At 43.1% G+C, this 15,574-nt stretch overlaps 1 protein-coding gene across 6 annotated transcripts in view; it reads right to left on the bottom strand.

The window, feature by feature from the left end:
• The window catches only part of DIAPH2 (diaphanous related formin 2), a 1,317,111-nt gene that overhangs the window by 1,002,106 nt on the left and 299,431 nt on the right, over positions 1-15,574 (bottom strand). For all 6 annotated transcript variants that reach the window (XM_075572809.1, XM_075572806.1, XM_075572807.1 and 3 more), the window contains one exon: positions 6,778-6,917. In XM_075572809.1, coding sequence (XP_075428924.1) covers positions 6,778-6,917 — 140 coding nt within the window. The remainder of the gene's footprint in view (positions 1-6,777; positions 6,918-15,574) is intronic.

Genomic DNA, 15,574 nt, shown 5'->3' with positions numbered 1-15,574 from the left:
GTAGAAACGATATATTGTAAGCAACTGCTTGGAGCTACATGCAGTTGAGGGGGTGAAATTCACTGTATTTTTTAAATTATTATTTCTATCATGTACAATATTTGAACCTTGATTTATTTTCTTCGCTAAAGAACCATAATGCCATTTTTTTTGCCATTTAATTCAATTTAAAAAAATCAGGACCCTAAATTATGTATTAATATTGCAGTTGGACAGTCATGCAAATATAACATTTGTGAAGATCTCCTGAATCTGGTACATTTGGATTTTCCACGTACAGATGTACTGTAGTCCAACTAACATTAGTTGGGACCACAGCAAAGAAGAGCCACTTACTCAGTACTAATTGTAAAAGCAGTGTAACATTAATTTTTTTCAGATGTGTCGATTCAGAGTTCCAAAGAAACAAACCTTCAAAACAATTCCTCTCTCGTGTACTCTGATCCGTGACCAATTTACATATTAATTGTAAAACATAGTGATCCCAGCCCAGCAACATTTTAATTCTCTTAAACACCAGTATTTTCTAAATGCATCTTAATAATAATAATAATAATAATAATAATAATAATGAGCTAGCTTGTCGCATTTCAAATGGAAATTATATATATTATAAAGCAATATATACATAATGTACATACACACATACACACACAAACACAGTTGACACCACTCAGTCAACCTCAATCAAAAGCATACCATAAATCAATATTATTAGGCCTTTCAATCAGCCCAATTAATAGTGCTCAAGGGTAAATATACCATACCATTTGATATTTGTCAAAAGGACCGAAAACACCAACAATGTTATTACATAAATATCTTAAAAAATAGAATTGAGCCCCATGACAGTGAATTGGAAGCTGTCATGTGCCAAAAGTCACTATTACTGCAATCGGATTTGTTGTCCGCGGTTTCCTTCATATTGTAATCTTATTGTATGCAAGAAATGGACATGGCTCTCAACCTACTGATTCACACCAGACAGGACATTGCAGGTCTGTTTAACCACATGAAATCACTCTTACACGAAGAACTTCAGTCAGCCTTGGCCTGCAGAGACCAGGAAATAGCCGAATTAGGCAAAATGACTGACACGCTCGAGTCAAAGCTGGTCGTGGTAATAGCAGACCAGAGGACGAACGAGAAATACATGGAGGAGATGCAGGCCGTATTAGTGATCAAGAAATTAGACTGGAGGACCTAGATAATAGATCACACCATAACAATATTAGAATTTAAGGGATTCCCGAGTCAGAAACTCAACTAGAACAATATCTGCACCGATTATTTAAACTATTCCTACCGGAGGCGAGTAGGGCCCATTTCCAGCTTCACAGAGCACACAGAGCCTTAGGCTGTGCTTATACTGTACCGGTGGAGCGCGAGTGCACAACACAGCGCGCCTCCAAAACAAATTCATGATTTTCAATGCACGTGCACATACTGCTTGTATTTATAAGACAATGAGAGTCGGAAATAGTGGAAACATTACAGATGGAGGACTGGGAGGAAATATGGGTAGCAATAGCCAAAGGGGCTATTTATCTGTTCATAAAGGAAAACAGGTACAAGGTTCTCTACTGATGGTACCTATACCCTTCTAGACTACATAAGATCTACCATGCCACTCTCCCCTTTGCTTCAGAGACTGTGGACAATTGGGGACAATGTTTTACACATGGTGGTCATCAACCGACCTGTGTGTGGCAAGAAGTTAATCTACTTTCCTCTTTGGAGGTGCTACAGTACTTAATAGGCCAATACAAGATATGTCCTGGGCCTCAAAAATTGCTGGCACATATACTGGCAGCTACTAGGTGCTGCATAGCGGCGACACATAAAAACAGCCCCCTCCAACCCTGCCTCATATTAGTAAAAAAAAATATGGTACATAATGTCCATGGAAAAAAGAGCTAGTTTCCTTAATGATACCGTCAATCTGAAAACTTTAAAAAAACCTGGGTTCCCTCGTGGAAAGAATGGGCTCACGTGCAGAACATAACCCGTTACTGACAATATAGTTAGCTGGATATCGACTAGAAGGATGATAGGAACTTCAAGATAGATCTGGAGTTGATTAATTGAAACAAAGTCGGAGTGTATGTTACATATTGTGACGAACAAGATCATTGAAACACTAAAAAATGTAATGTTCTAATACAAACCTAACCAATTAGGCAGGTTACATTTGTACTTTAAGAACTTTTTTTTCCACTCTCCGTTATTGAGATTGAACATTCTCCAGTACATTTGTGTCCTCTTTTATCTAACTGTCAATACCTATTGTGTTTCCTAATTCATGTAACACATGTATGAAGCAGAAGGTCTCCGAAGCGGAACCTCGTTAATTTCAGCCCTGGAAACCCCCTACGTACCGGGATACTTACCTCCGTGGGGGGGGGGGGGTTCCTTAGCCACTCCGGCTGAGCTAGCTGGGGTTTAAAGTTTAAAGCTCCAGTGTCATGTGGGCCCATAGGAGGCTGAACCTGATGATATCACAGCTTCCTATTGGCTCGCACGGCGTGGGAGCTTTGAAACGCCATTACATGAACCCTGCTACAGTAAGTGAACGAGAGGCTACCGGCACCCATTATGGAGGCAAGTATTTCCGGAAGCATGGGGTCCCATAGCTGAAATAAATGGGGTTTAGATCCGGAGAACCCCTGCTTAATTCCTATTTTAAGAAAAAAAATAGAAAAACGCCCGCTTTAATGCCAATAAAAACGTTTCGAGTTTGATACATAGGAGCTGAAGTATGAAGTTGCTATCAGCAGTAAATCAGCTTAATAATGAAGGCCAATAGTTTCCATAGCCTCTCTGACCTTCAACACATACTTCAGACTGACTTTTTGAGACTCGAAAACTGGATTTCCCAAAACAAACTGTTCTTAAACACTGACAAGACTGTAACAATGGTATTTGGGACCAAGACTAAATTTGTAAAGCTTCCAGTGACTGAGCACCTGATTAGAACCAACGCTAACACCACCCTAACACCTGTCACTAGTTTTAAATACCTGGGCTTATGGTTTGACTCTCACTTATCATTCGGGATGCACATTGATACCCTGACAACCAAGACCTATGCCAAACTAGGGGTACTTTACAGGAACAAATCCTCCCTAAGTCTCCTGGTCAGAAAGCGTATCGCACAGCAGATGCTAATGCTAATTATTGACTATGGAGACATAGTATATGGCTCGGCTCCTCAAACCCACCTTAGCAAACTTGACACCCTCTACAATTCAATTTGTCGTTTTGTACTCCAATGCAACTACAACACACATCACTGCGAAATGCTCAAAGAACTAGATTGGTCATCACTCGAGTCTAGGCGCAAAGTTCACCTTTCCTGTCTTGCCTTTAAATTCTTCATGGGCAAGCTACCCAGCTACCTGAACAAGCTCCTCACCCCTACCACTTGCAGCACTTATCCCCTGAGATCAGACTCCAAAAGACTGTTCATGGTCCCAAGGCTCAACAAAGTATCCGGCCGTTCCTCCTTCTCTTACAGTGCACCCCAAAACTGGAACAACCTACCAGAGACTCTCACATCCACCACCAGTTTAAGTTCTTTCAAATCTAAGGCTGTCTCACATTTTAACCTGGTCTGTAACTGTTTCATACGCTCATAATATATATTTTCTTTAACTGTGCACGCAATGTCTTGTATATAATGTATACCCTGTCCATTTATGTAACTGTACTTGAAACCATGTATTATTTGTTTTACTCTGTGCCCAGGACATACTTGAAAACGAGAGGTAACGCTCAATGTATTACTTCCTGGTAAAATATTTTATAAATAAATAAAATAAATAAATAAACATACTGTATTTACAACCAGTGTTTAAAGCAGCATAGACAGCCGCCGTTATGTTTCCTTTTCCCCCTTTAATATGTGGATCAATACAATCTACACAATAAGTGATTTGTTAAGTTGCGATCGATCCGTTCTCCTGTGATTTATCGGCAAAGATTCGGCTCAGGGGTTCACTAAATGGCTGCAGAGCAGAATTCTGCAGTCAGTGGAATGCATATGCATATTCATATGACGAAGTTCCGCGGGGGAGATCATGTGACCAGGCAGTCACTAGATACATAAGAAAAAGACAGGCAGAAAGGCGCACCGAGAAGCAAGAATATTTATTAGTTAAAAACCCACAGCGGTTTAACATCACCACTAAAACCAAATAAATCGGCAATATACACACAATGCTAAATAATATAGGTCATACAAATAGTAAAATAAGGCAGGGGGGAGCAAACTTCTTTCCCTTCGCCCCCCTGCCGGCGGTCACCTCACCCCCGTGTCCCCCCTCACCCCAACTTACCTCGGCTCCGGCATCACGATGTCACGTTGCCATAGCATGTGGAGCCAAGGTAAGTAAAGGTTTACAGAGGCCCTGCAGCTCTCCCAGCACTTAAATGAAGTGCCTTCGGGAAGCGCGCAGGGCCTCTGTAAACCCCACGCCCCCCCTGGGTGTCGCGCCCTCCAGTTTGCGCACCGCTGAAATAAGGTAAAACTTGCAATTGTCCTAAATGGAGAGTGGTGCCGGAGAGCTCCGGTTGTCAGCTGGGTGCAGTAGAAGTTATGGGTCCGGACCCGATCTACTCGCTCACGCTGAAATGGAACCGTCACCCTCTCAAACACCGCTCTCACCAACTGGAAGTCCACGTAACAGCCTCACGTGACCTGTTACATGGACTTCCAGTTGGTGGGAGCGGTGTTCGAGAGAGTGAGGGTATATTGCCTATTTATTTGGTTTTAGTGGTGATGTTAAACCCCTGTGAGATTTTATCTAATAAATAGTCTTATTACTCGGTGCGCCTTTCTGCCTATCCTATCCTTTCCTTTAGTCTTTGTGAGTCTCTATAAGGGAGCTCACTTTTCCATAGGGGGTTGTGGAGTCCTCTCAGGCAGACGGCAGGAAGAGGTTTAGCGACACAGTGCAGCAACATTTAAAGACAGCGCCGGGCACATTTTTCTTTGAGTCACTAGATACAATTGGTGCACTGCTAGAGAGAGGGCGGGGCACAAAAACGGGTGTGCCAGAGCCTGTTTCAGAAGAGGAAGGGGATGTGACTTTGTAAATGGTTGCTATAGAAACAAAAATGCTTGTTACATTATAATACATTAAAAATGTCATTCAGCGTGGTTTAAAAAAAAGCTACAAGTATGTCTCTTTAAAACAGAATATTTTAATCTCTTGGTGTTTAAGGGCTTCAAAATCAGCCATGCATATTAAACAATGTGTAGGTGTTATACTGCACTAGATGTTGGCTAGTGTCATTTTGAACAAGAGGACAATGCTGGTTTAAATACTGCAATTTATTGTGTATATAATTGGTGGTGATTTTATCAGAAGTAAAATACAATAAATGGCGGAAGATGTGCTATGGTCGGATATCGCTAAAACTAAACAAGCACATCTTTTCTTAAGGCTTAATTTTTGTTTCTGACAAAGAGAATTTTTTTTTTTTATGTAATAAACATAATTGTATTTTACTGCTACATTTTTCTTCCATACCCACAACTTTCATAAATTGACAAGACAAATATGTTATTCGGTATGAAATGCCTCTTTCCTTTGCTACTTTATAAAAGAGCTCCCAAGCTGTCTTATTGATTCATCTAATTTCATTTTATTTTGTGTTCTGTGCTGGGAAGTAAGAACAAATCAGTCAGTGGTAAAGAATTCGGAAGCCTCAGATGTGGGAACTTTTGCTGATACTTGGATGTCATGATATATAGACACAAATGAGGCAGGTCACAGTCCACAAACTAATATTATCATGCAATTATATTGACTTTTTTTCACCACAAATGTTTTAGGATTTATACAATTTGATCCAATTTTTTGCTTCTTTTAAAAGTTGGAGGAAATGGCAAAATTATTTCTCATTTAAAAAAAAAATTGACTTGAGCTGAGTTTCAGGCTGAGTGTGGGTCAGAGACAGAGAGGGGGTGGGGAGGAGAAAGAGGGAGGGGGAAGAGAAATAGGGAGTAGGGAGAGAGAAAGAGGGAATGGGGAGAGAAATAGGGAGTGGGGAGAGAGAGGAAAAAGGAGAGAGCGAAGAGGAGAGAAAAAGAGGAAAAGGGAAAAGAAAGAATGACAAAGGAGGGAGAGGGAGGAGGGAGTGGGAGAGGAGGGAGGGGGAGGAAGAGGGGGGAGGGAGGGGGAGGGAAGGTTTGGGGGGGGGCAAGGGTGAGAGGGAGAGCAGGAGAGCAATATGGCACATTAAATGCAGGTAGTACATATGCCTGAAGCATCACTTTTAAAGGGGCAGTCCAACCTAGGATGAAAGTGAACTACAGTAAGGACAAGTAAATTAGGTTAAATGTAGCTAACTGATGCCTTAAAAAAAACGGACATGTATTTTAAAATACATACTCAACTTTTACCATTTCCATTGTAAATGAATGGTTTTTACAACGTTTGGTGAATGATATCAGTAAAAGTCATTTACATTGTTAACTTAGCTTTGTTCTTTTGTTTACAAAGTAGTTATAGAGCCAGCATTAGATAAACAGGGACATACGCAGCTGGCAGGCTTTGTTTTAGTGTCTCCGACAACAGCAAATTATATTCATTTTTCACAAGATAGAAGTAAGTAAGACGGTTACTTTAAGGGTAACTGGATCTTTCTATTACACTGATAAGTTATTGAAAAACATTGTGGGTGTGGATAGGTGGAACTGCCCCTTTAACCCGGACTTACGGGGCAGGGATCCCCACCATACCATTCATTATGAGCCGGAGCATGGCCTACCTGACAGGATTACTGGTTAAGGACACCCGTAAAGACTCCAAACAGTTCAGGAGTCTTTCGTCTGTTATCCCGGATCGCAGCTCATGGACATATTCCTGAGAAGACAGGGTGCACTCATGCTTGCTGTTTTTCAATCCTCCCTGTTAGAAATAAAGAGATGTCAATGGTTAACAGTCTGCAATATGTACGTACAGTACAGGAGATCGGTAAATAAACGGCTAGAGCAGAAGTGGCCAACGCCAGTCCTCAAGGGCCACCAACAGGTCAGGTTTGAAGCAACTCCTTGCTTCAGCACAGGTGGCTTAATCGGTGACGCAGTCGTTGACTGAGCCACCTGTGCTGAAGCAGGGATATCCTGAAAACCTGACCTGTTGGTGGCCCTTGAGGAAGGGAGTTGCCACCCCTGTGCTAGAGAACAATTTATGGTATGAAAAACATCTTCCCAGATAACTGGAGAACCAAGTAGGCCCCTCTGGCAACAAAGGTGTTAAACTCATTATTTGTGTGTGACAAGTAACGCCGCATACAGCTCCATACAAAGACTCAAATAATGTGCTGGTGGTAGCAGAATAAGGAGCCTACTCTCTAAACCTTGATAAGTGACTTGACGCTTGTTAATGCTTCTCCTACTCCTCAAAACCCTCTTTCTGGCGCTGGAGGAAAATCGTCTACTAAGTTCATTTCGCTTGTAAAGCAACCAGAAACTTGTGCAGTATGTTATATCCCCCCCAAAACGGTGTAGAAAATGCATATTACTTTAGTGTATACCATTTTTACACAAATTTCATACAGTGAGGTAGGAACATGCGAACACATTCAATGTTGCAATGAACTTATCGATGTTTAGTGGATAGGCCCCTAAGACTGACAAACACCTTGGTGTATTGCCATAAAACCGAAATCTCCTCTAAATTGGGAAATCTTTTCTGGTTTTTAATTACCTGAACCGGAGGTTCACCCAGAACTCATCCTTCCTCCCTCGACCTCTGAGGACCCCTTGGTCACCAAGATGTTTATAGTATTTTTAAGCCAGCTTTGACACAAACAAAAATGGGTGTGTGACAAAACACAAAGAAGTGTGACATAAAACGCACATGCATGGTACTAATATATTTATATTAACTGTGAATTCCGCGTGTGTGAATCTGCGTGTGTGTGACTCTGGTTGTGTGTGTGTGACTGTAACTCGGTATGTGTGTATGTGTCTGTTTCAGCACCGGGATCTTGGGGGACAGAGCTCTCACTCTCTCCCTGCCCGGTGTTCCCGGCTCCTCTCCTCCCCCTCGGTCAGTCCCCTCTTGTGGTGGCGCACATGCGCAGAGGTCCGCGGCCATGCGCAGAGGCTTGCGGCAGTTAGTGTGCTGGAAGAGGGGGGAGCGCCAATGTACTTGGTTGACAAGGTTGGTACTGCGCATGTGTGGTGGCCTGCAAGCTCCACCTGCACATGCGCAACGGGTGTGCGCCCATTAGAAGCGTGCCGTCACTTTTGTTAATTTTTTCCCGTTACTAGGCAATGCATTTTTTCCCATGAAAACCCTGTAAGTGCCAGCAAAGAAGTATCACTTCAAAAAACTACAAATATGGCTGCTGGGTCACCCGTAGAAAGTTAGCACTGTCATCTCCAAGTGTGTATCTAAGGAACATCCCTGGATGTCAGGGGACCATAGGTCAGCTCTGGGGGAAGATCCAGTCCAGGTGATTGCATGGAAGAGTATAGGTCAAATGGAGGGGAGGAAGGAATTGGGACAGAGAAATGGAGAGGGGGAGAGAGAGGATTGTATACCCCTCTAACCATATATCTCTCTCTCTCTCTCTCTCATGTCAAACAGAACACATTTGATGCAGAAGTGATGTTTTTGCAACAATGTCTCTACATACAGATGTAGCAAGACAACGTCTTTGGTCACGCGACAACTCTGGTCGAGCCACTGAAAGATTAACGGTGCAGAGAGTCCCATTGAGTATCATGGACCCCCCGCCGCAGCGTGACCACTGCAGATACTGTCCACAACACTGCAGAATGTTGCTTGGTTGTCCATGGCGCATGGGTTGGTAAGTTTTACTACATCTGTAGATCATTCTTCATGGATACAGTGACAACTTCTCATTTTTATTGCATCAAGGTGCATTCTATTTTCAGCCGATTTGGCATAGCAAAACATGCAGTTTAATGAATAGGCCCATAAATCCATAAGTACTGTACTAGAAGCCCAAGTCAGATTTTTTAGCAGACTGAACTAGTTCCATCCAAAGTCAAGACCTGAAGGAGAAATGGGAGCGCTCCGACCTTCTGCACTAATCAGAGGTTTACACTACAGCCTCCAGTAGTAATATCAAGCTAACTCATGAGTCTTTACTAATTCCTTGGACTTACACAGTATATCCTTCTATATCAAATGCGATGATCCGTGAAAAGATGATGGAAAAGGCCTTCTACAATGAACAAGGAATCTGAGAGTAACCTAAACTCATTATCGTTATGTACATCTCACACCCATGATGTCATTGGCCTTGAGGGCATGAAGGGGTGAGATATACAGTACTTTGCAAGCATTAACATTCAAAGTAAATGCAAATACAGAGAACCATATACATTACTGTATATATTAAACAGGAATATGAGAACCAGACAGAAAAATAAACGTGGGTGCCATGTGTTAAACATGTAATTAGCACATGATTCTAGGGTGTCCTGTGTGAGTTTTCATAACATGGCCAACAATATATATATTTTTAAAAACGTGGTGATTATAAATTGCCTCTTTTTAACAGTTACGTCTATAAAACATGTGTTACCGTTGAGCAGTTTAATACATTTATCCAGTGGGTTAAACAAATGAAAGATCGTTGGAACCATTATATCTCCTATTAAAGCAAGCATTTGTGCAGCAGATTAAAAGAAAATTATTAATGTGGTTATTTACCTGTTCTAGATAAGTTACGAAAGATGCAACTAAAGTGGGAATTCACAGTGTGCTTATTGTACACTGAATTATTCAGACAATTTGCATGTATTTCTGAATCCTGCCTTAAACTTATCAAAGCATCTCTGTCATGTATTAATAACATGTGAGGGAATGAGTGACACGGTAATGCAGGTTTTATGATGTTTGTCAGCCTATGAATATTACATGTTGTGTTATACCTTTTCATAAGCAGTGGTGCTCAACTCCAGTCCTCAGGACCCCTCCAGCAGGTCAGGTTTTAAGGCTATCCCTGCTTCAGCACAGGTGGCTCACAGTCCCTGCTTCAGCACAGGTGGCTCACAGTCCCTGCTTCAGTACAGGTGGATCAGACTTTGACTGAGCCACCTCTGCTGAAGCTGGGCTATCCTTAAAACCTTGCTTGTTGTGGTCTCTTGAGAACCCCTGTTGTATAACACAAGCAGACAATTAAGTAGAAGCCAGACAATTATACTACTTTTGAGGAGAGTCGGAATATCCTCAAACTGATCAGGAAAGACTTTAGACCTCAACATATCCAGCTTGCACAAGAAGAGGGAGAGGAGGGAAATGATTGAAACGTTCAAATAGATCAAGTGTTTCAAAAAGTTTCAGGAAGGAAGAATATTGCAGAGAAAGATTAGTGCTGGAAATAGAGGTCAGACGCTGAAGCTGAAGGGTGACAGCTCAGGGGAAAGGGGAGGAACTACTTCCCCGACAGGGTATTGGAGATGTGAAGAGCCTCCCAATGGAGGTAGTAGAGGCTGATAAAGTACGGTACAGCACACATTCTTGGAATAGACACGTGCAAATGTAGGAGACGAGTGCAGAGGTACAACCAGGGAGACATACATTGGGGAAATAAACATTGGCATATACTTAGCCCGTAACTTCAAAACAATACCGCTTCATGTCAGCATCCCAAACAAATAAAACATCATATCCCCCTGTAAGGGCGGACTCACACTTCCCAGTCCCTATCTGAAGGGCTGGGAGGCTTACCAACCTCTGACACAAAGTCCAAAGAGGTACCAGAAGGGGCTCTTTACATAAGTCTCTGGGCCTGGGTTTGGTGTTCGTAGGGTGCACCCTCTGGCAGGTTCCAGGGTCTGCTGTACTCTGCTGAGGGTCCGGCTCCCTGGGATCTAATCAGGCAGCACAGTCCCTCTGTGCTCAAGAGACCTACTGTATGCAGTGTGTGCAGCACACATTTACAGCTGCTTGATGAGCCAGGTGGAGACTGGCTAATTGATTCTATCAGGAGGCAGTTAACCAGGTCCCTGCTGGACTCACCAGCTACAGACAGGCTCTATGTGTGCTGCCTATTTAAACCGGGAAAGTCACAGCAAGTCTTTGGAATAACCAGAAACCCTGATTACTTCACTAGTCTTGTTAGTGGGACTACAATTTATACCTTCCATTATTTTGCTGTATTTGTACATATTACACTATATATTTTTCTTTTGTATCGATTTTGTTTACATATATACCACAGGCTATACTAAATGTAAAAGAGAGCCAAGGATCCTAAAGTGTCTGAGGTTTTACAGCAGATCTAATCTAATTCCGTGGGCCAAATTAGGAGCAAAATGGACACAAAATGGACATTTTTATCTTGCCTCTCTCTACGTCGATGTATTGAGGTATTTGCTCTTGACCATGTGGGGAGTTGGCACGGGAGGAGCCACTTGACGTACAAATAGTAAGGATATGCAGCAAACTCGGCGCTTAGCGCGTCACGTTTTGTATCTTGTATTTGTGTCTAAAAAATACGCCAGGTCGCAGTCGGCGTAAACTTTTCTGGCCGCCAATTTACATCAAATGAAATAAACACTTGTCTTTCATTTGACACAAACAGAAAACGGAGCAATGCGTCAAAATGATGTGTGCCGCCATTGCACTGATACGAAAATCTCCTACGTTCCTATGTAGCATTACAGAGAAGTTTGCAGTAGTCTTACTCCTAAGAAGGGAGGATTTATTAAAGTCAGGCATAAAATGTGATATCGAAGAGATACGGTACCACAGGTCGAATTTTACTATTCACGTGAGGTTTTATTGCAATAAATAATTGCTACTGGTTTGCAGTCTGCTTCCTGCTTAACAAGCCATAAATAATGAAACAGTTATCTCCAAATGTGTTGCTGGCTTTGTACTTTCTTAATCCAGACTTTGTTTTACAAACTGTGTAATGTAAGAGGCTAAAACTGAAATGTATGCTCAGTAAATTGGAACCATAAGCTACACGTGGATGAAAAGAATACAGGTGTCGTCTGTATATATATATACAGTGTTCGACAAACCTATACATTTGCTCGCCCCGGTCGAGTGGATTTAACATCGTGGCGAGCAACTATTGGCCCAAGCAGCATACGTTTGGTACTAGGTGGCGAGTAGATTTTTTTGTGTGGCGAGTAGAGTTTTTGGTGATTTGTCAACCACTGTATATATATATATATATATATATATATATATATATCCTCATTAATAAGTTTATGCTTTAGTCAAGTAACACATTATTTTTTCAGATACGTTTCAAGATTTGGAGGATTGTGAAAACCAGTAAATAATTCCTGTATGTCGAACTAACAAATTTAAAGGTGCCATCCCACCCAAATTCAATTTGCAGCTAGAAAATAACAAAGGAAGAGCGAACAATTATACATACTGCTCTATTTCTTTCCCCCCGTATCTTTTAAATCTCGAAATCTATGGCTATTTTCTCTCCCAGAATCCCTTGCAAGTTTAATCCACACCGTTTATTGGCTCTCATGTTGAAATGAGGGCAGTGACATCGGCAGACTGTTATTAACGCTTCGCCTGCCAAGTTGTTATATCTCAGGCAGCAGGGAATTCAGACGCCGCGTTGCCATGGTGACGTGGGAAGGAAGCCGCCGGAGCCAAGGTAAATAAAGGCTTACAGAGGCCCTGCAGTTCCCCCAGCACTTAATTTAAGTGCCTTTGGGAAGCGCGCGGGGCCTCTGTAAGCCCCGCGCCCCCCGCAGGCAGTCTCACACCCCCCCTGGGGGTCGCGCCCCCCAGTTTGCGCACCACTGAACTAGGGTTACTAGGTGTCCAGTATTGAGCCGGACTGTCCTGTATTTGGACACTGTCCAGTAAAAAAATGAGAGGTATTACTGACATGTATGTGTCCGGTATTACCTCTCTGGACATAGTGACCTGACCGGCTTGGGGGCCGTGGAATTTCCCTGAGCAGGGAGGGAGCAGGACTGCTGCAAGAGAGCTGGGCAGCTTCCTCCATCCTGATTGACTGCAGCTGGGAAAAGCAGCCAATCAGGAGTTGTCAGGAGCCATGGGGTGGGGACAATGCAAGGAGGAAACATCATGGAGCGGAGAAAGGTGTGTGCGTGCGTGTGTTTCGAGCGCGTAACAACTAATATTTTAGAAGCTATTGACAGTTCTCTCTTTCACCCCTTCAGGTCAATTTATTTATAAAATGTTTTACCAGGAAATAATCCATTGAGAGTTACCTCTCATTTTCCGGTATGTCCTGGACACAGAGTTATGATGACACTACACGGTTAAATTAAATGAACAGAGGTTATACATTATATTTAAAGACATTTCATGAACATGTAGCCCCGGAATCCCTGTTGGCCCTAGGACCCCCTTCTTACCTCCGCTAATTTTGCGGGGTGCGGGAGGTGCTGTAGGGGCGGCTTGTAGGCGAGCCGGTCGCCGGGAACTTGCGGTGCACCCGGCTAGCGGGGGCAGCCATTTTGGAAATGTGCGCGCATGCGCAGTAGCGATCGGGCGTTGCGGAGGCCATTATATAGTTGCTCATGCGCAGTGCATGAAGGCAGAGGCGGCCATTAGCGTAGGAGCATCTCTAGCGGCGGCCATTACCAGGGAAGGCTATGTGCGGGACTACAAGTCCCATGAGCCTCAGGGAGTTGGTATACCAGGTGGTCACAGAAGCCAATGGGGTTGTCAGAACTCTCTGCTCTCTGATATTGATACATTTGGTGGAGAAAACAGGCAGTTAGTGACTGTCACGGTAGCTTACAGGGTTATAATATACACCAAAATAACTGGGTTGAATTGAATAAGACTGTGATATAATAAAGAGATTTTATTCCTTTAAAGACAGGTGGACACACACTATTGGACAAATAACAAACGGAATATTTACACTTACTTAGGAAGGGGACAATGAAATAACCAGGATTCAGGTTAGCAGTTTATCAGGCATCAGGTATACGAATGAAGACACGAAAGAAAATGGGCATAGAGCTTGCAATCGTTTATATGTGATTTGGGCTCTATCCCTAACATTGGGACTCAGGTATTGGATGACAATTACCTGAGTCCAATTACCTTTTGCCAACTCACGTGGAAAGCAAGATAGTACCTGCCCACAGGGGGTTGGCCTTCCTCTAGTCAGAGAACCATTTTCTTAGCCCCACTCTAAAAAGCTGGCGCCTCCAAGTCTGCCAGATGGGGATCTGGATAGGGAAATTCTGACTTTAAGTCTGAATGGTGGCACTTAATACAAGCATCCACGTCCTGCTCTTCCCCACCCTAGAATACTTAATCAGGGTGGGGGAGCCTTTGATCAGGGTATTCCCTGTAGACACACTGTTGCCCTTTGGCCATTATACCTTATGGGCCAGTAACTTTTGCGGGCTTTACAGTAGGCATCAATATACATTATATATTTCACAATCTTTATACCTAAATATAATCCGTTTGTTGGGTCCGAGCCGGCTGAAATTTGCCATGTCCTCATGCCGGAGGTGACTTTACATGGTGGCCAAATCTCAGCTTCGTACGACTTTCACCTTTAATTCCCCATAGGGAACAATGGGGTTTTCTCCACCATTGGAGTCAATGGGAAATCAGTGCATTTCACTCTGCCGTTGGAGTAAATGGCAGTAACCAGACTTTTCACAGTTAACCATACTCAGTTCGGTTGATCGGAGAGGTATGGAAATTGTCATGCAATCATGCTGGAGCTATGACTGCAGTGTGGCCAAATCCCAGTCCTCTAGCCCTTATCGAACCGGAGATAATTGTTTCAGGTTTATACACTTTTACACTTAGTGCTTTACAACCTAGCGGCGTTTTCCCTCATGGCGGCCAATAGTGGTGACCGTAACTTTACAAATGAAATACTCTATGTTCGGTTAGTCTGCGAAAGCTGGAAATTGCCATGCAATCATGCCGGAAGAATGACTACCAAGTGGCCAAATTCCAGCTCTCCAGTTATTACCTAACCGGAGATAAGCACATCAGGTTTTGACAATTTTACACTAGCGGCTTTTCTCTGCCATTGTGGTCAATGGCAGCGACCCACGTGGCGGGTGTGACCATTTCTCGCGGCCATTGCCTGTCGGACCCTGTTGGGGTCGAGTGAGGGGTTCCCCACGAGCTAGGGGCAAAAATAATTTTATTGCTAGCTGCCCCAGAACCGAAGTTACCAACTTTAATTGATGGTGAACTTGGCCGTAACCGAGTTCCCACGGCAATTTACGATCAAAGCTCTTTCTTTGAGGTTGTAACTATTTTCGGATACTGCAGTTTGGCCGGCAGTCAACTCAGTTCCTGGAGAGCGGACTCAAGGTATTCCCATTGCACCATTCATTTCAATGGGGAAGCTCCGCTCGTCCTCTCGGACTCCACCTGCTGGTCTTTTTAGGTATCGGGCCAAAAACCTTGAAATCTCAAAAGACTGCTATGGAGCTCCAATGGCGACCTATGGGACAGTGTTGCAAATGGGGGATGAAAAGGCGGGAAGGGTAACAAAAGGGTCATAAACATACCAACACAGTTAACCCTTTCCCTCCCGACCTTATCCCAGTGTATGTGCTTGGTGTACATACTGTAAGGGTCAA

The sequence above is a fragment of the Ascaphus truei genome, chromosome 16 (assembly GCF_040206685.1).
Source record: "Ascaphus truei isolate aAscTru1 chromosome 16, aAscTru1.hap1, whole genome shotgun sequence".
NCBI classification, from domain to species: domain Eukaryota; kingdom Metazoa; phylum Chordata; class Amphibia; order Anura; family Ascaphidae; genus Ascaphus; species Ascaphus truei.
Note: the sequence above shows the minus strand (reverse complement) of the source record. Positions and strands in the feature narration are given on the sequence as shown.